This window comes from Alnus glutinosa, chromosome 13 (genome assembly GCF_958979055.1).
Source record: "Alnus glutinosa chromosome 13, dhAlnGlut1.1, whole genome shotgun sequence".
Taxonomy (NCBI): Eukaryota; Viridiplantae; Streptophyta; class Magnoliopsida; order Fagales; family Betulaceae; genus Alnus; species Alnus glutinosa.
The window spans coordinates 12376441-12397172 of record NC_084898.1 but is presented as its reverse complement, the minus strand read 5'-3'; the positions used below and the strand labels follow the sequence as shown (position 1 = coordinate 12397172).

General features: G+C 36.7%; 1 protein-coding gene across 3 annotated transcripts; it reads left to right on the top strand.

Moving 5' to 3' along the window:
• Window positions 1–7181: 7181 nt before the first annotated feature.
• Window positions 7182–19203, top strand: LOC133854097 (putative glucuronosyltransferase PGSIP8). 3 transcript variants are annotated; one of them, XM_062290127.1, is made up of 5 exons: window positions 7182–7679; window positions 16859–17117; window positions 17683–17884; window positions 18005–18152; window positions 18407–19203. In XM_062290127.1, the coding sequence occupies exons 1-5, from the start codon at window positions 7411–7413 to the stop codon at window positions 18945–18947; spliced, it is 1419 nt and encodes a 472-aa protein (XP_062146111.1). In that variant the 5' UTR covers window positions 7182–7410; the 3' UTR covers window positions 18948–19203. The 3 variants fall into 3 exon arrangements, with proteins under 3 accessions (XP_062146111.1, XP_062146113.1, XP_062146112.1); XM_062290129.1 differs by having other exon boundaries at window positions 7528–7679; window positions 16866–17117; XM_062290128.1 differs by lacking the exon at window positions 7182–7679 and adding an exon at window positions 12834–13426.
• The last annotated feature ends 1529 nt before the right edge of the window (window positions 19204–20732 follow it).

Genomic DNA, 20732 nt, shown 5'->3' with positions numbered 1-20732 from the left:
GAAAACGATTTACGATTTTTAAAACCGTAAATCGTTTTCTGAAATTAAGCTCTTCGTCCTTACACGCATGTTTGATATCCGATCGTTAAAATTTAGCAATTGTCGGTCATCGGGATCCAGTCGGTGCCGGAGTCAGACAACATCCAGTCGCCGGAAACCTGCCGGCGCCAGAATCAGGCCACCGAAATTCTGCCGGTACCGAAATCCGGCACTGGCAGACCAAATTCCGGCCGGGTTATCGCCGGATTCCGGCCAAGCCGGTCGGATCTGGACGGATCCGGGTATTGATCCGGCCGGATCTGGCCAAAACGGCTGGGATCCGGTCATTGATCCGGCTGGATCCGGCCATTAATCCGGCTGGATCCGGAAGATTCCGGCCTGAATCCGGCCATTTTGGCCGGATCCGGTCAAACTTTTTTGCTGGAATCCGGCAACGGCGACCCGACATTGTCGGATTCCGGCGACAATTACCAAACTCTTATTTTTGCATTTCGTAATTTAGTGCGTATGAAAAATTACAAATATTTTTTATATTTTCATTCAATCATATCAATTTATAAAAATCAATTTTTATTTATAACATAAAAAATATATTAGTGTAAAATAATATAAAAATATTTTTTATATTTGGCGCGTACGTAATTTGAGTCGGCCGGATTCCGAAAAAAGTGGCTCGAATCTGGCCATTTGTGCCAGATTCCAACGAAAAAATGAGGCCCGAATCTGGCACAGTACCGCCGGAATCCAACGACAGTGGGCGGACGTCGCTTGATTCCAGTAGATATTTTCAAATTCCGGCTCTAATTGAATTCCAACCTGTGCCGGAATCTGGCTTGTTGGAAGCCGGCGATGGTTGCCAGATTTTGGCGATGGTCGACTATTTGAATGTGAAGGTCGACTACATCGTTTAAAAGAGGGCCAACTGCGTCTGTCATTTGAGAAAAATGATTAGGCTTTTAAAAAGCGTAAATCATTTTCGCTCTCACCAAACACCAAAAAATGCTGAAATCATTTTCTAAAAACCATTTTACATCGAAACAAACGGAGCATTATTTGCGATTAGTTTTTTGAGTATAAAATTTGCCAAAAGCTCCATGTTGTAAGAAAAAATAAAGATAAAAGCACTCAACTTTCGTTCAAATTCTTTATGAAAATTCACATTAGTACCAATCATATTGTGACATACATTACCCACAATTAAATAAATAAATTAAAAAAAAAAAAAAAAAAAAAAAAAAAAAAAAAAAACTTGAGAAGGGTGGTCGAGCCAAACTCTTTGGCAAAATGGGGGTAGTCAAACTACCCTCATGGCCGAATTGCTATAAGGGTGGTTCGGCTACACCAATTTGGCTAAAAGGGGTAGCTTGACCACCCCTTACATTTTTCCTACTATTTTTTTTTTAATTTAAAATTTTTATATTTATATTTATATTTTATATATCTATTTTTTTATATATATAAAATATAGCAGTTTATTATAGAAACAGTTTATAGCAGTTTATTACAATTTTTGATTGTTGAAAAAGCAGTTAGAAAATATAGTGAGAGTGAGTAAGAAGAGAAAAAGCAGTTTATTACAGAAAAAGCAGTTTTGTGTTGAAAAAGCAGTTTATTACAAAAACAGTTTATAATAGTTTTTGATTGTTGAAAAAATAGTTAGAAAATATAATTTCTAACGGTTGAGAAAATAGTAAAGTATTCAAAAATATTACTGTTAGAAAAGCAGTTATACACATCAGAAAAATACACAAGTAAACAATAAGCTCATGTGAAGTGCTAAGTGCGTCTAAAACAACTAAGCGACACGCGTGCGTGCGACAACCAATGTTTTGTACTGGGGTGACACAATTAGCACATATGTACTCAAAATTCTATTTAGTATAAGAGCAAGATAAATACTTATAAAACATACCAAAAAAAAAAAAAAAAAACTCATAACTTTTCAACATGAGATAAAGAGTAATTGAAAAAATAAATTCCCAATCATACACTTTCCATTCGGTTTTATCTCCTAAATATCCTACTAAAAGCTCTTTCCCTTGCTGGCCAACATTTTTCAATGGTTTTTTTTTTTTTTTTTTTTTCCTTGTTTTGCAAAAACCCCATCAACCGATTGGACCGTCCAAAAATTTAGTTCAACATCTTTGACTAATATAAAGAAATGAAAATAAGCTCGATTCTTCTTAATTATACTATCCGAGTATAGAAAGGAAACAATACTAGGACAGAGTATGGGATGACATGGGGCCACAATGAAGGCTACATGATCATTAGAGTGAAAATGCACTGCAATTTACATATCATAATTTCAACTCCATAAATAAATTCCTACCAACTCATTGCGTCACACTACGTAATCCCCATAACCTCTCGAGGACGGCACGAATCATTTTTTATTTTTCTTTTTTAACACGGTTGTTCAGTCACCTACATATTCTGATAATACCTTAAGCTACTTCCGTTTTTGAGAAAAAAGACCTCTCCCCTTTCTACGTAAATTTCTCCCCACCGGTCCTTGCTGCTTGCCGGGGGAGGGAGGCTCTCCCTCCGCCTGGTTTTTGTTTCTTCTCTTAGCCCTTTTCGGGCTAGAGAGGCTTTGTTCCTCCTCGATTTCTCCAGCGAAGCCTAGAGTCTTCCAGTCACTAGGGCTGTTTGGAATTTTGAGTCCCTCGAACTTGTTCCGATGGTGGTTTTTAGTCCTCCTAGTCCGTTTGGACTATGGAGATTTGTGTAGTCTTTTAGTTTTTTTTAGTTTCCTTTGGTTGGCAGGAAAACATTTCAGAGAGGCGTCGGAGGGGAGATTCCGCCTATTGTGTCACTGGCGATAGATCTTGGTTGGGTTTTAGTTTTTTCACTCTTTGAGGTCAGATCTACGCTGTTTCACAACCCCCTAGTCGACACGCACCCTCTTGTAGTGCTCATTGTCATTCTCTGGTTCATATGCTGCCTTCTACGGTCGGAAAGCTCAGTGGTGATCGGCCTGGGGTATCCACGCGCCAGGGTGTTCTACACACTTTGGGCTGCCCGTGATGGCCACGTTTCGTATATTTGTCGTGTAGGGTGGTGCCCAGGGGTTTTCTTGCTCTAGGCTGTTGCAGGGGTTTGTCCTGTGGCGGCGCTTGTGTTGTACGCGCCGTCTCCGGTGGTGTTTTCTCTGACGGCAACTCCTGCTTTGGGTGTTTTTTTGCTTTTGACAGATTGTATTTAACAGTTTGCTTTGGGTTTGATTTAGCTTGGTCATTGCTTTTTAGCACAGTTTTGTGACCTACTTCATAGTGCAAGTAGAGGTTCATATCTCAACGTAGATGCACATTTCTGTTGGTTAGGCTTATTAGTAGCAGCTGTTGGTATAATCTGTGTTCTGGGTAACTGAAATGGGGTTCTTGTATTATGTTGAGTTCCTGTAATCTGTACTTTCGTTACCCTTTGAATGTTATTAATGAAATCATTACACTTTCCCTTCAAAAAAAAAAAAAAAAAAAAGGCTACTTCTGTTTTTATAAAATAGTAATTACCAAGCGTAGAGGTACAATAAAAATTTATCAGACTAATTTTCGGCATAATATTCTATATCACTATAGATATATTGAGTCTTAATTCTTAAATGTGGGTTTTGCCCAAGTAATTAACTCCCAAAAAAAAAAAAAAAAAAGTAATACCTCAAAAGTTTCAAAATGAAAATATCATAAGATAATATACTTACGCCTCAACCACTAGGCGAACTTCGGTGAATTGGCACGGCTCATTATTTATTTATTTATTTATTATTATTATTATTATTATTGGTTAAAGTTTAATAGTATCACTAATTAATGATGAGATAGCAAGAAAGTACAAAAGTATATCCCAAAGGACCGCACGATTCCTTTGTTGCCTTGTTTTAGCAAAGACAATGTCAACGACAGTACCTTGGCCGATGCTTCTTGGTTTTCTTCTAAAACCGCGCGTGAAAACAATCACTTCTATTATAGGAGGGCGTGACAGGCAAACGCTTGGAAGCGAGTTGGTCAATTGGATGGACAAAGTTTTGCTCAACCTGTCCGACTGTCATATATCCTGAAGGCATCTATCTAATCTTTATTGTATTTGTAAAGATTAGCCCATAATCAAAAAGAATAAATTAATAAATAAATGATATATTACTTGACAAATGTATCAGATAATCACAATTCAATAGCCAATAAACACCTCCACATAAAAAAAGAAACAAAAGGAGAAGCAAACATCTTTCATGCCAACTCCAGACAGGGACTAGTGATAGTGATTTTGGATATTAGTAAAACCTTATGAATGAGGGCAGCTTGCATCACCTTGTGTATAAGTTCTTCCCTTGTCACATTTCTGGTGTCCTTCTAGCACATACTAATTGTATAAATTAGAATCAATAATAATTATGTGTCCATATTGTTAGTAATTTAATTTGGATAGATATTGTGGCGAGAGAATTAATGTGAAATGACGAATTGTACTTCACTTTTATTAATCACTCACGCATATAAATAAGATTAAAATAAACAGGTTAAATATTAAATGAGTTCTCCACCATAGTAGTACAAGTAATTAAAAAACTAACTCAAATAGATAAATATAATTATTTAACATAATTTTACTATAATTAAAAGACTAACTCAAAAGATCCAGGTCATAAAATCAGAAAGTGCTTGGATGTAGCAGAATCATAGTTGGCAGAGTAATTAATTAGGAGTGTACAAGCGGTTATAACCGGTAGTTATTGGCTAAAACTGCTAACTGCTAACCGCTAACCGCCTAGCGGTTATTTTTATTTTACCAACCGCAACAGTTAACCGCCTAGGCGGAGGCGGTTATTTTTATAACCGCCGGTTAGTGGTTATAACCGGCGGTTTGAAACCGCTTTCAAATTCCGGTTTTGGGCTGGGTTTAGACCGGTTTTGGGCTATGTTTACACTAGTTTTGGGCCAAATTTACATCGATTTTGGGCCATTTTTTGTACAGATTTTAATTTTTTCAAGAAAAAAATTTAATACTTTTTGGACCTTTTGTCCTTTGGTACAAAATTAACAAATCTAAATACAAAATTACAAATCCAAAACACAAACATAACCAAATCCAAATCTAATTTTTCAAATCCAAATAACCAAATTCAAAACCAAAAAATTACAAATCCAAACATATTCTAAATTCCAAAACCAAACAAATCTAAATAATCAAATACTCAAAGACATTACAAATCCAAAATAACCAAATTCAAAAGCAAAAAATTACAAATCCAAATAACCACATGGGCACATACTCTAAATTCTAAAACCAAACAAATCCAAATAACCAAATACTCAAAGACATTACAAATCCAAAATAACCACATGGGCACATACTTCAAATTCTAAAACCAAACAAATCCAAATAAACAAATATTACTCCAAGACATTACAAATCCAAAATAACCACATAGGCACATACTCCAAATTCCAAACCAAACAAATCCAAATAACCAAATACTCAAAGACATTACAAATCCAAAATTCAAAAATTACAAATCCACATAGTCACCGTCACTGATGGTTATCTACGTCCACAATATATTCATCCTCCCTCCTCTTATCACAAGTTGATCTCCCTGCAATCAAAGATATACAAATAACAATTCTTATGCACAATTGCAGCAACGCAATAGTGAAGGAGTAAAAAACCGACATCAACGCAAATTGCAGCAAACATGATTCGTAATAGCTAACAGTTTTCAACATAAAGATATAAGTTTTAGCAAATGTACGTTGTCCTAAATCTCTATAATGTATATCATACATTAATTCCTTAACTTTTTGTTTCCTAACTAATGGTTTCCTTAACTTGCAATGAATCAATTATTTAGTTAAACTGAACCCTTCAATTTTTTTTTTACAGCATGTGTGCTGTAGATAAAATTACAGCACACAAGCCCGATCCGTTCAAATAAATCTTCTCTCTCTCTTTTGTTCAACTAGAAACATTAAAAAAACAAACCTGTTTTTTCTCCAGAAATCAAGGTAAAACTTTTCTTAAACTTTCAACTACAGATTTAATGGGGATAATTAGCAGCTCAGGGGTAAGGGGAGAGCCAGGAGCTTCCACTAGGGAGTAAGGATAGATACCAACCTACTCATGGGTTAACCCATTTCAATAAATTTAACTCAAGAAAACCTAATTAAAACAAAACAATCAGGCAACGGCTTATTAAAAATGAAATAGACACATATAGCTCCTTGAAATATGATGATCAAATCAGTAATAATATCAGACTCAGTGTTCCATGAAAATCAGTTGAAAATTGCAGCAAACATGATTTGTGTCCGGACGACATAACTGTGCAAAAATACAAATAACATTTAAAATCCAATTTATGCATATCCACAAACTGACCTAAAAGGCTAACAGATACACTAGGTGACAACCCTTTTTGCCTTTTGGATTGGCAATTCAGCATTAAGAAGATGAAATTCATTGGTAGAAAATTATATTCAGCAATTCAGCAGCAACTGATTCCATGCATTTCAAACAACCACAAAAGGCACAAATCATATACACGAACCGGTGGAGAAGCTTACAGTGTAGTGGCGGCGGAGACAAGCGGAGGCGGAGACGAGCGGCGGCGGAGACGAGATGGGCAGAGAGGAGATGAGACGAGATGGGTAGAGACGAGAGGGCGTCGGCGACAAAATGAAATGGGAATTGGGAAACCTAAACCTAAACAATTTGAGAAGGTTTATATATATTGTCAAAACGACGCCCCTCTAGGCTCTCAGGTCAAGTTTTTTTTTTTTATTATTTTATATATATATATAAAAGCGGTTAGCGGTTATTTATAACCGCTTTTAAAACCATATAACCGCTAACCACCTCCGCCTAGGCGGTTATTTATAACCGCTTTTAAAAGCGGTTAGTGATTAGCGATTTTAAGCGGTTAGCGGTTATAGCCGCTCCGTTTGAACACCCCTATAATTAATTATTAATCAGCTCACAAACCGTCTCGCAAAACAACGTTCAGATAGTCATTTGTATATAAAACCAGCAGCGTGCGGCTGAGATTTTAAGGTAGGCCTCTCCTCAGTTTTGCCGCAAACTAAAACACCCGGAATTTGTAATTATTTTTTTTAATTATTATTTTTTCAAAAAAGACAGTGTCCTTATATATATATATATATAGCCTAGTCGGAGCCTTCCTTAATTAATTGGAAGCTCCCTTGCCATGAGAAACTGAACCTTCTCTATCTCTCTCTTTTTCTCTCATCTTTGTTTGTGTGTTTTTATGCACAGTTCCATGGAAGCTGAGAAAAATACAGCAACGTACAGCTAAAAAGAGACAGAGATAAGAAGTAGCTAGATAGAGGGATATTATATTAATTTGGTCGATCTTTTTGTTGAGAAAAGCGAAAGAAAGAGCAGGAATTAATTATGGGTTGGAAAGAGCAGAGGAATGTTGTTGGGTTGATGAGATTTCTGTTGATCATAATATTAGCTGCCTACGGAACGACGTCGCCGGCGAATGGAGAAGGAGCGCAGAGGAATGCATACGCGACGATGATGTACATGGGAACGCCAAGGGACTACGAGTTCTACGTGGCGATCCGTGTCATGCTCAGATCGCTTGGCCGGCTCAACGTTGAAGCCGATCGCGTCGTCATTGCCTCCTCCGACGTGCCTCTCCGATGGGTCCAAGCTCTGTAAGTCTCTCCAAAATCCAACAACATTTTTTTTTTTTTTTTTTTTAATATATTATATTATTTCCTTATTTCTACTCGATCTTTCTCTCTGCGATGATAATGCACTGGGTTGACTATTTGCCGCTAGAGTACGTACGTAGTGAACCTACCCAATCGAATCCCTTGCTGAATTTCAACTTGGAAATCATCACTACTACTCTTTTTCAAATTTGTTTTATATAATTAGATAACTTCTGGCAGCTTAATAATTAACTATTCTCAATTTTTTAATTCTTGTTTAACAGTTTAATTTTAATTTTAAAAATACCGTTCCAGTGGTTCCACCGCTTTCATTTCCATGTGGTTGGGGTTGACTAAATTAAGTGGAGTATTAACTAGCGAAGGCATATATAACTCATTCATATCTAAAAATAGATGACTTGTACGTTAATTTATCCGTTTAGGCTTGATTATTCTATAATTTTACCCTCGTTGTTTCCAACAATATTGACCCAATTTAATATTATATATATATATATCTTTAAAAAATAATAATAATAATAAATTGTGATGTAGTTTGGTTGCTTCTAAAAAGGTCTCTAAAATGATTGGGTATATATTAGGGTGAAAGTTCGACTTCAGAATAGAAATCTCCATTCTTAATAGTATTAGTCATTTTAAGTCTTACTAAACATACGGACGGAAATCAGGTTAGGCTATGGTATCTCAGTTAGACATGAAAGATTGAGCGCATTCAATTTTTACCGTCTAGGTTCCACTTGTACGACTTGAATAGCATATTTTTATTTTTATTTTTTTAAAAAAAATTTATGGCAAAAAGAAGTTTATAGTAAACTCTTGGTTCTTATGAGAAAAAGAAGAGGAATATTCTTTCCCTAAAATATAAATAATGAATTGTTTGAGATTGATTCCCTTGTAATGCGATTAGATGGGAACGTGCTGACGGATCAGCTAGTCACAACTTGATTGAACGTGCCCCAAAATAATGAATTTCAAAGAAACACGAAATATATATGTAGTGTTAGTCAAACCCACGAAATAACAACAGAAAGTGACCTTTTCCATTTTTTTTTTTTTTTGTTAAATTATTAAATTATGAAAAACACAACAAATTTTATTTTATTTTTTTTTAATTTACTCATCATAATGTGTCACAATCTTATAAAATGGTATCACATTTTTTAAAATAATAAATTACATAAAATTATGATACATACTTTAAAAAAGTGTAGCATTTTGTGCTTAGGAAAAAAAAGAAAAAGAAAAAAAAAAAACGTCATTATTGTACAATTGTAATTATTTTAAAGGCTGATATAATCAAATTGATTATTCAGTGTGAGCACTTATAAATTAGGATATACTCAAGGGTGGTAGCATGATACCCTACGTTATTCTTCTTCTCTCTTTTTTAAGCGTGAAGATCACAATATCGATGATCGGCAAATACTTCTTCGATTTCCGTGGAGGGTTTTTTTTTTTTTTTTTTTTTTTTTTTTTTCTAAGTTTAAAAAAGTGTTTTTTCTTAATTAATAACGTCTTTATCTTGAGAAGAGAAAATTTTGTCCTTAACAAATATGACAGAATATTGTCCCTAACGTGTAAGCAAACAAATGTTAAGAAGAAAAGAAAACAGTAATGATAAATATATCTTACATATATATATATATATATATATATATATAAACCAAAATAAGTTATTTTGAGGTCAACTGTATGTAGGGTCGACCGTTGGATTGGATGGGGGCCGGGGTAGGTATTTCATGCCCCCCCGGCCAGTTAGAGCCTCGTCCGGTCCATCCTTGGTAGAATTTTGGGATATTACTATATATATATATATATATATATATATAGCTAGCTACTTTATTTATCACCAAAGATATTGCATGTTTTATATACTCTTTACTTAATCTGGTCAACAAAGATGTTTCGATTGAATTTTCTAGAAAGTAGAATTTCAGACCAATTATATATATATATATATATATATGCTAGAGGAGATGGCGAGTGTTTGAGGAGGGCAAAATAGTGCCTTGATCATGAGTACTATATTTCAATCAGTAGAACTGAAGAGTCTTTCTTTAAACAAAAATTAAGGGAAAAGGGATTAAACTTTTTTTTTTTTTTTGACATGTTCACTCAAGAGGGGGGAGAGAAGATTCGAACTAGTGACTTCCGCTTCATGAGGCGTGGTCCCCAGCCGATTGAACTACCTCTTGGGGACGGGTTAAACTTAGGTGATCAAATTTTTATTTTTATTTTTTTTTTTCAAAAAGCATGGTCTATTTAGTCTTTTAACATATCGAGTGAGCTAGCTTCTTAGAGATCGAGGTGAATGCTGCAATTATAATCTTAGTTCCAAATAAAGTAAATATCTCTTTAGCATCGTTTTTATTGTTCATATCGAGTGAGCTAGCTTCTTAAATTTAGTGCCGTTTGCTTTCCAACTGACACTCATTTTTTTTCGTAAAAAATTTAGTTATATATTTTTAGTTTAAGATGTATGAGGGAGGAAGAGAGAGGAAAAACTCAAAGGGAGTTTCTCCTGCAAAGCTCCAGGAGCTTCTGCATCTATAGGAAGAGAAGAATAAGGAGGAGGAAGAGGAAGCTCCACAAACTTATGCTAGAAGAGAAAAAGAAGAAACAAAAGAGGAAGAGAATGAGGAGGATCCTAATTTTTGTTTTTATTTATATTAATGTCGTTTAGGGGTTCAAACAACACTACGAATTTAGCGTCATTAAGAATTTAACGCCATTTGAACAGTAAACGAAACTAACAGCTAAGTGTCGTGTGAACAGTGAAACGGCACTAAGTTGTTAGTCTAGTAGTTTACTATTCAAACGACACTAACAACTTAGTGTCGTTTAAACAGAAATGATGTTAAGTAGCGTCGTTTGAACAGAAAATATTGTTAATATGGAATCTCGTCCCTATGTTTAATGTCGTTTTTAAAGCGACACTATTGAATAGTACTCTTTTTTTTCTTTTGGGCCCAAAAACGACACTAAATACCCTATTTTTTTTTTTTTTTTTTTATTGGGTTATTGTGGCAATTGTTTGTCTTTCAGTCTCTCCCACGTAACTTCTAACACTTAATTCACAAAACTTGTTGGGGGTATAATCATCAATAAAGGTGCCTCCTTGGCGCAGTAACAATAATTCTTCAAACAACGTACGGCTCCTCATACTTATTAATGGGAAGGTACGTACTTCTCCTAGAGTTTCATCCTCACCTCTTCCCAATTAGAGATTGGTGGCTGTCTCAACCAGCATAATTGCTCTTCAACACTTTGGCCCACCCCATTGGCCTATGCTTTAACTTCATCTCCCACAAACCGGACCAATCAAAATAGTCCTCCAAAAAGGTAAATCCAATCTTGGAAGGCATAGGGATCTAATTTCCCATGGAAACTAGGGACGTCCACCCTAACTCACCTGGTGCCATGATTTTCCAACAGATCCATGAACAATGGTGTTTCAATTCAAAGCCGTAACGATTTACCCTCAACAATACAATATTTTTTGCTTATGATTCTTTTGAACTAGACTTCTCAGGAAGTCATCCATCCCGGTACTACTCTAGTATAAACACGCTTAATTGCGGAGTTTGAATAGTTAGATTCATGACCATCACAGTTTTAAAATGCATTATGTAAAAAATTATGTGAATATATATATAAACATATCTTCATTCTCATACTCAAGTGATGTGAGACGTCATACAGTCATAGGGATTACGGACACCTTTCAATGCTTTTGATTGCTGGGTTAGTTTTGACCCTCGGAAAGGTGTGGTATACAGTGGATTCAAGTTGTCTCCACTGTTGTGTTCTAAACCCTTTGGAGTTTTCTTATGGAGTCCATTTTCCTTCTTATCTACTCTTGAACCTTCTGGTTTTTCAAATAGGTGATTTCAAACGACATCCATACGCTTCGATAGAAAGCCCAACCGATTTAGCATCTCTAGTAGTAGACCATCACGGGGTTGTTGATTAATACGGCTAGAACCATATTGTGTTTCACTTCTGGTACTTAGTTTTGTATAAACACTTGATAATAGGAATTTTTGTCTCTGATACCAAATTGACGTAACACTAATGAGAAGAAGCGTATAGGACAACGCAAACACACGCACCCTAACAATGACGTCTCTAATGCGGAGAAGTCTCATATATCTCACAAAAGTTTACTTGGAAACAATTACTTCATTGGATAATTTCATAGAATCATAATACATTTACTTATAATTCATTGCCTCATTATTAAAAGAATGAAATGAAAGAGATAAATTAGCCGCGTACTCCGTATCTAGATGACAGGACTTTAAACTGGTAAGGTTGAAATTATCTCCCCATGACAATTGGACACACCCTAATGCAGCCAGAGTTGATAGCAGCCAGAGTTGATAGCAGACTCTGTCAAGCAAAATGCATTTGGTTGGAACTTTGAAGAGATGGAGCACTACCTACTTGTTTGGATATTTGATGCCCTCATTTGAAAAAGATATGCCATCCACAAATCTTAGCTTGACTGATTAGGTATTGTCGCATGTGTTGTAGATTCAAAGGAGAAGATCTCTTCCCATGTGATTTCTTAATTTCTTCATCCACAAAAGTCTTCTTTTTTTTTTTTAAAAAAAAATATTATATTTTATTTTTCAATTAGAAAGAAAATAGAAAAATATTACATGTATTCGAACTTTTATAAAGGAGACTTACTAATTTATGTGTAGTTTATTCATTAGAAATGATCAAAACAATTAATAAAAAGAAATACTACGAATGCTAATCAATTAATTTCATATCATCTTAATAAAAATAATTTTATAAAAATTTTAAAAAATATAGTATTAAAAAAAAAAAAAGAAAAAAAAAAAAAAGGTCTGAGAGAGAGAGAGAGAGGGAATCCTTATCCGACGCGCACAGCCGACGCCCATCAGGACACGTCACACGCTCAGTCTTCACTCTTCAGAGAAGGAGTCAATAAAAGTTGATCCCGCCAACTCTTCTTTGCTTGAGGGTATTTCTGTCAAGTCAAATTCGTCAACTCCGCTCCACCTACACGCTGTCATTCACGCGTCTCTATATATATATAAAATCCCCTATGATAAGAGAAACTCTTCCGTACACCATCGTCACACTGTGGCACCCGTTCACCGTCAACGTTTCCATTCAATAAAAAGATGAGCGGTTGAGATCTCGAGGTAGCCCAACACCTCCGTCGCACGGAAAATTAATAAAATAAAATACAAAACTCCAAAATTGAACGCAGAGCCTGTTCCTGCTCCTGTTATTACTCTCTGTGTTAAACAACAGCCTTTCCTTCTTCCTGTTCTTTCCTTTGTACAAATTCGGAAACTCCCTCCCTCCCTCTCTCTCTCTCTCTCTCTCTCTCTCTTGAGAATCAATCCTACCAAAATCAGGAGCCAACGCTCTGACTGTGTTGTTGGAGGCCCACCACCTTCACTGCTGATTTCCTGCGATATTGGAATGGCTCGGAAAGAGAAGCGAAAAGTTAATGGGTTCTTGAGGTTTCTGTTGCTGATCTTTGCGGTTTACGAAACGGCGGCGTCTGAGGAGAGAGCGCACACCAATGCGTACGCGACGATGCTGTACATGGGGACGCCGAGGGACTACGAGTTCTACATGGCCACGCGCGTCATGATCAGATCGCTCGTCAGGCTCAACGTGGAAGCAGATCTCGTCGTCATTGCGTCCCTCGAGGTCCCTCTCCGATGGGTCCGAGCTCTGTAAGTCTCTCAATGAAACGCTTTCCCCTTTCCCCCTTTTTTTTTTTTTGGCCAAAATTTCCTTGGCTTTCCGTTTTTCTCTGTCGTCTTCTGTTTGGCGCTAGCCTGCGCCGTGGACCCCAGTTGTGATTGATTTTTGCCGGCCCTAGATCGCAATCAATTTAGGTGAAGCTAATGGTCTCCCCTAAGATTACGTACTGTTATCCTTGTATGCCACCGATTTTCAGTGTTTAGTCCAATCACAGCTCTCCATGTATGTGACTCAATAATCTTGCATTTGCTTCTCCTTCTCTACGCGTTTTCCGAGTAAGACTCGGCGTCGGAGTCTTTTGAACGGCGGAACGGAAAAGTTTTCATCCTACTCAGTACTCAGTGTCAAGTTGTTGTCTATCTCTCTGCCTTCTGCGTGAAACGCAAGAAATGAAATGAAACGTTGCTTTCAATGAACACCGTCGTTTGTGATGGCAGTTTCCTTTTCTTCCCTTGACTTGTTGGATTTCTCTTTCTCGCTGCAAAAATATTCCCATAGTCCAACGGCCCGGGGGGTGGCTTGTAATGACAAAACCGCCTCTAATTTTCCACCTGTTTGCATTGCCACACGCTACACTCTATCAATCTCTGCCCCTTAGGGTTGGACAAAATTCCCAAAAATTTAGAGCCAGGCTTTGACTCGGTCAAAGTCGGAAAGGGATCTTCTGACATCCGCCTCCGCTGCAGTCAGAAGAGTTGGAAAACCTCCGACGGATGTGATTTGTAATTCGACTTTGCCTTCGAAATGTCGGAGTCAGAGTCAGGTGGAAGAGTATGGAATATAGCCTCTTGGGCAAGAATACATATCTGTTCTTCGTCGAAGAACAGATTTTCTCTTCATCTTCAAACGAAGACGATCGAAGAATAGATCTAAGTATGAAGAATGAAGAAGACCTTTGAATATATCTAAGAGAAAAAAGAACTTGATACAAGAGAGACTGCGGAATCAAATTTTTTAGAAATGATCAATTATTTTTTACCACAAAGAATCAAATTTTCCTCTAACATACCGAATCCAACCTCAAGATTTTGGTTAGGAAAACTTGAACGAAAATTTTTCAGCCCCTAGAAAATCAACATAATTAATTTTTTTCAAGACCCCACTGAAGTATTTCACTATTTGGAGTTTCATCAAACACATGCCATGTATTGTAAAAACTTGAACATTGTGTTGACCATATGGTAAATAACTTCCAAAATATCTCCATCATTGAAATCGATATCATAGATTGGTGGGGAATTCCAATCTACTGAACTTTGAAAAGGATCTATTAATTCCTCTTCAAACTCCGGCATGTCAATTTTTTGAAACCCATTTCCCCATCTGCTAGTGTTGTTTGGCACTTAGGGATGATGTTCGATCTTTGCTTCACGCTTCACAAATGGATTGATGGGCCCCCAACTGACATTATCCTCATCTTCCTCCATAAAATACGGATTTGATTGATGGGATGCCCGTTAGCAACAGCTAAGGCGGTGATCTGATCAGCCAACGCATCAAACTGCTTATCAAACCAATCAAACCACTCCTCCATTCGTTGCAAACGCGCCTCTAATTGCTCCTCGCCTGTTGCCTCATCACATTCATACACATAGCCAATGGTTACGTCTTTCTCCACATGCTCCACTTCACACCATGGTAGAAACGTAGTTGGACTCTGATACCAACTGATGCAGTGCAACGTTTGGGAAGTAGAATTTATGAAAGCAAAACTCAGAACTCTTCTATAAAACCGAGACAAATTCCAAGAATTATAGGAAAACTGAAGAAAAACTCTCTCGAGTATTCTTATTGATAAAACTTAATGATGACAGCTACTATAACAATTGGGCACCTAAGTTGGTTGTATTGTGCTTAAATGGAGTTTAGGTTGAAACTCTGAAAGTAAAATTACAAAAATAGCCTTTATTTAAAACTGCTGCAACTTCATTCTAGCGGTTGTCGCGCGAAGTCTCTGCTCCGCAATTAGTTGCAATTTTGCTCGGGCCAAGTTCAAGAGAACATTGGGCATTGTTTTTGTTTTCCCTTCGTAACATCTCGCTTGAGCAACTGTCGTGTGGAAATCCTGTCGCAATCTCGCTCAAGCAAGAGTTAAGCAAGACTTATGCCACCTTGCAGAATCGCATGTCAGCCCTCCTGAAGCTTGTAAAGCTTTCTTCCTCCACTCAAAATTCCCCATGAAGCTAGGTGCTAGCTGGTCTATATAAACTAACAAGCTCCTTTGCCTCTGCCTCGTTCTCCACCATTCAATTTGGCGTTGGTGGCATTGATGATGATCCAGCCCCAAACTAATAAGCTACTGACAATCAATTGACACTAATCAGTATCGGTGTGGTTCAACAATTATGTTTTGGCCAGTCGGTTTGGATGGTGATTTCGACTGGTCGACACTTATTAGGTCGGTCATCAAAAATAGCTAAAATCCAACCTGAGGGGTCGACGTGCAACCCCCTAACACCTTTGTTGTCGATCTTCATCAACTTTCATCTTCCCATTATTGATCTTTGTCAATCTTGTAGACCTTCGCCATTTTCACAATCTATTATAGATCTCTACAGATCTCTCTCACTCTCTCTCTCTCTCCCTTTTCTTTGCTGTAAAGTGACAAAATCAACCAACCATTACAAAAAATTTCTGACTTGGTGTGGCTTGGTAATTGTTTGAAATATCAATCAAAACTTGCGGAACCAACCAATGCATGCCCTTCTTTAAAGGGTGTTTCAAAAGATGCACGGCTGTCCTGTCTATGATTGTGCATTCAGAGTTTACCAAGACCCTCCAAAAAGGGGTCATAGATTCCTTGTTACCGGAGGGAAGAAAAAAAAGGTTCTAAATTTACCCCTTGGGTGTGTCAGCTCCTGAGAAACAGGTGACAGCTAATAATTGTTCAGCTAGAACAGCAATTTGTTGTGATCATCCAATTGATGTATTCACCTGACGCACCAGGTCCACGACTTCGTGAAAACAGAGCTTTAAATATGATTACCTTCAAATGCCTCAGTGTCCATTATAAAAAGTGAGCCTTCAAATTCTATGAACTTGAAAAACATCCGAGTCCTGGAATTGCATTTTCGATGATTCTATAGGTTATTGGATATTTGGTTACTTTCTGACGCTAAGTTGAACTCGAGAAACATACGAGTGGCTCCTATAGGATTCGTAACCTATGTATTGTGTGTTTTCTCGAATGAACACACTTCTACAAACGCAGTATACTCTAACTTGATTACCGAGAGCTTGTCAAATTGCAGTTCTGATATCTGTTTTGTAAGATAGGACACATTTGGTCAGTTATATATATATATATATATTTTATCTCTATTTCTGTTCCATTTTAGGCATACTGATAAAATGAAAAAGGCTATTGGAAATGAAGTGACCGTTATGTTTCTTTGGTCTAGGGAACAGGAAGATGGGGCAAAGGTGGTGAGGGTTGAAAATTTGAATAATCCTTACAAGGATCAGCCCAATTTCGATAGGAGATTCAAGTTGACATTGAACAAACTCTATGCGTGGAGCTTGGTGGACTACGACAGGGTCATCATGCTCGATGCTGATAATCTCTTCCTTCAGAAAACTGATGAGTTATTCCAATGTGGACAGTTTTGTGCGGTCTTTATCAACCCTTGCATCTTTCATACTGGCCTCTTCGTCTTGCAGGTAAATCCTTGTTCTCACACTCTTAAGGTGTTTCTTAAAGCAACTCTTTTTTCCTTTTAACAAATATTTATTTGAATATTACATTGTAGTTCTTATTTCAAAATTTATTCTATCATATAGACTTTTTCTGTGGAATATGATCTCACATGAGTTATGGGAGTGATTGAAAAGATTGAAGAATGTCTCTAAAACTTTGCATGCTGCTCTCCCTGAGTCTCACCCCTTCACATGCACTATCAGTGCTTGTATCACTTTGGCTCCTTAGTGTGATTTTCCTTTTAAATAAGCTACGGAATCATTCTGGAGCCTATAACAAGTCAGGTTTTCAGTTGAATTGCTTGTAAGCTGACAGTGAGTTCTTTAATTAACGTGTAATATAGCCAAAGAAAAGGCCCGTTAAATGGTTTTAATGTGTCCTATTATAAATCCAGTAAAAGTCTGTTTTTTCATATGAACTTTGCTTGGAACCTCACAGTGTGAATTCTTTAATCAATGTGGAAAGTATCCAAAGAGAAGATCATTTGAATTATTTTTAATGCTTGATATTATGAATTTGGTACTACAGCCATCAGAGGTGGTGTTCAAGGACATGGTTCATGAGTTGGAGATTGTACGAAACAATCCAGATGGTGCAGACCAGGGTTTTATCGGCAGCTACTTCTCTGATTTGCTTGATCAGCCAATGTTCCATCTGCCCCCTAACGGCACCAAGCTTCACGGAACCTACAGACTTCCATTAGGCTATCAAATGGATGCTACTTACTACTGTATGTAATCAAAAAAAAAAAAAAAAAAAAAGAATTTCTCTCCATTTCCTATGCTCTAGACTTCAATTACTAATGCAGCAGCTAATTTTGTACTTATAGTTTAATCTTTGCTGGCTTCAGATCTTAGACTCCGCTGGAGTGTGCCCTGCGGACCCAACAGCGTGATTACATTCCCAGGTGCACCGTGGTTGAAGCCATGGTATTGGTGGGCATGGCCTGTCCTGCCATTAGGCATTTCATGGCATGAACAACGTCGTCAAACTCTTGGGTAAGATTAAAGTGCATTCTTATGTTCGATTATCTGGTTTTGTTTTTTTTTGGTCCACTGGAGGCCTGTTGAGCGTATGAAGCTTCTTAATGAAAGAAAAGAGTTTGATTATAAATATTTTGCTCTTCTTTCTTCGAAAAGCTTGCCCGTTTCAGACAAGGTTATTCAAAAACAATAGCTAATAGCAATTGTAACAGTGACTTTTTTTTTTTTTTTTTTTTTTTTTTTTTTTTTTTTTTTTTTTTTTTTTACAGGTATGCTGCGGAGATGCCAGCAGTACTTATACAGTGTGTGATTTATCTGGGAATAATAGCAATGACTCGTCTAGCACGGCCAAACTTCTCCAAGCTATGCTACCGTCGGTCAGAGAAGAACACCTCCTTGATACAAATAGGCATCAAAATACTAGCTATTTGGTCTATTCTTGCCTCCTATGTAGTACCCTTCTTCATTATTCCTCACACAGTTCATCCACTACTAGGCTGGAGCCTTTATTTGTTCGGCTCTTTCGCGCTTTGCTCCATAGCGATTAATGCATTTTTACTGCCATTGTTACCGGTTATAGTCCCATGGCTTGGGATCTTGGGGTCCCTTTTGGTCATGGCGTTTCCGTGGTACCCAGATGGGGTTGTAAGAGCTCTTTCTGTGTTCGGCTATGCATTTTGCGCTGCACCAGTCGTGTGGGTAGCGATGGTTAAGGTCATGGCATGCCTTCAAGTCTCGATCGAAAGGGAGGCCTTCTTCCCAAAATTGGGCGAGTCTTCGCCACCTCCAGGGTTTAACAAGTTATATTGAGTGTAAGAAATTGGACTGATGCCTGGGTTTAACAAGTTATTTGAAAGTAGGAAGGCATTTTTTGGCCGACATGGACACATATCGAAGATGGTTTGCATTGGCTTCCCTGGGTTTCTGGTGCGCACTCAGATTATGTCATGGATTAAGCAAGATGGGGGGGACTTGTTTTAACTTGTTTTAAGAGTCCCAAGGGAACAATGGTCAAAGAAATTTATACATGATTGTTATAATTCAATTGGTTGCATTGTTTTGGCTATGGTCTATTTTCTGGTATATATATATTTGGAGGAAAATTCACGCCTTCATTAAAAAATCATGTCAAAAATTCTTGCTCAGTATGTGTAATTGAGCATCACAGAAAGCCAGGTCTATAGTTGATTAATGCTATTCTTTACACTAATGTCACGTCAGTTGACCTATTTTAGATGGCTCCTTACATTAACAATTTAAAAAAAAAAAATAAAAAAAAATCAAAGAACATTTACTTAAAACATGTATCGATATCACATGTGAATGATGAGTAATGATAAGGACTATTTTATTATCTTCCAAAATTGACGTGGCTCTTAAATTTATTATTGAATTTGGGATGTATTAATATTGAATTTTGGTCTAATTGTTATTTTAAAAGTCACATAAATTTTTAAATTTTGGAAGGATAAAAAGATGGTTACTAACATTATTCGTGATAAATAGATGTAAACCACAATCTTTGACACTACAAGAGTCCTTGCTTTCTAGATGGAGAGAATTTGTCCAAATTAGGAAAAATTACAGTTTAACCCCTCAAACTATTACTATATTCTTATTTGATCAAATCTATTTTCAACTCCCTTTTTCCCTTTTCCCGTATTTGAATAAAAATAAATAAAACTAAATGGCCTACTTTAGGTGTCCATTTAGGTTGAGTCAATTAGAGTATTCACAGCAGTTTTCCTTTGATTTTCTTTAAATTTAGGAAACAAAATTACTTTTTGTTTCCTTATCCAAATACACTCCACAATAACTTTTTTTATATCAATTAAATATTATTTATTTACAAATATAAGTTGTACCTACTCTCACATTTTTCATAAAATTTTAACACAATCCCCAAGACGAAAAGGTGAGAGATGAAAGAGAAATACAAGTATTTTGTATTAAAATAATAGATAAGAAAACTCTTTTAATTTCTTACACATTAGGTAGAGCTATAGTATTTCTAATGCTTTAAAAATTGATAGGACATTTACTGTAGGTGATTTTTTGTGATTTTTTTTTAATTTTATATTTTCGGTATATATAAAGAAAGAAATGGATTATAGGGAATTAAGCCGTTGGGAATACTCATACAACGTAAAGTCCAACATATTCCATTCGTACATAGCACAGTGTAGCTGTGCCTCTCGTTCATCAATCGATTCAATCCAATCCACTTCTTTTGGGGTCAAAGTTCCACATTTTTTTTTTTTTTTTTTTTTTTTTTTTTTTTTAAATTTTAACGACATCTGCAATCATAGTTAACAGGTCTGAGGTTGACGGAAAATCACCCCAAGTATATGTATAAAAAAGACAAGGGGGACTTTACCTATCATCACTACTTACAATCATCATCATCATCATAAATTCATAAATTAACGACTTAATTTGTCTTTGAGGGGCATGTAATTTGTCTGGTGCCCAAACGAAGAAGGAGGAGGCCAGGGTTCAGAGATTTCCAACGTTCGGAAAACTAGAAGTGGCCCCCACTGGCACGCACTGGGACCAGGGAAAATCCCGAGGTACAATTAATACAAAACACTATTC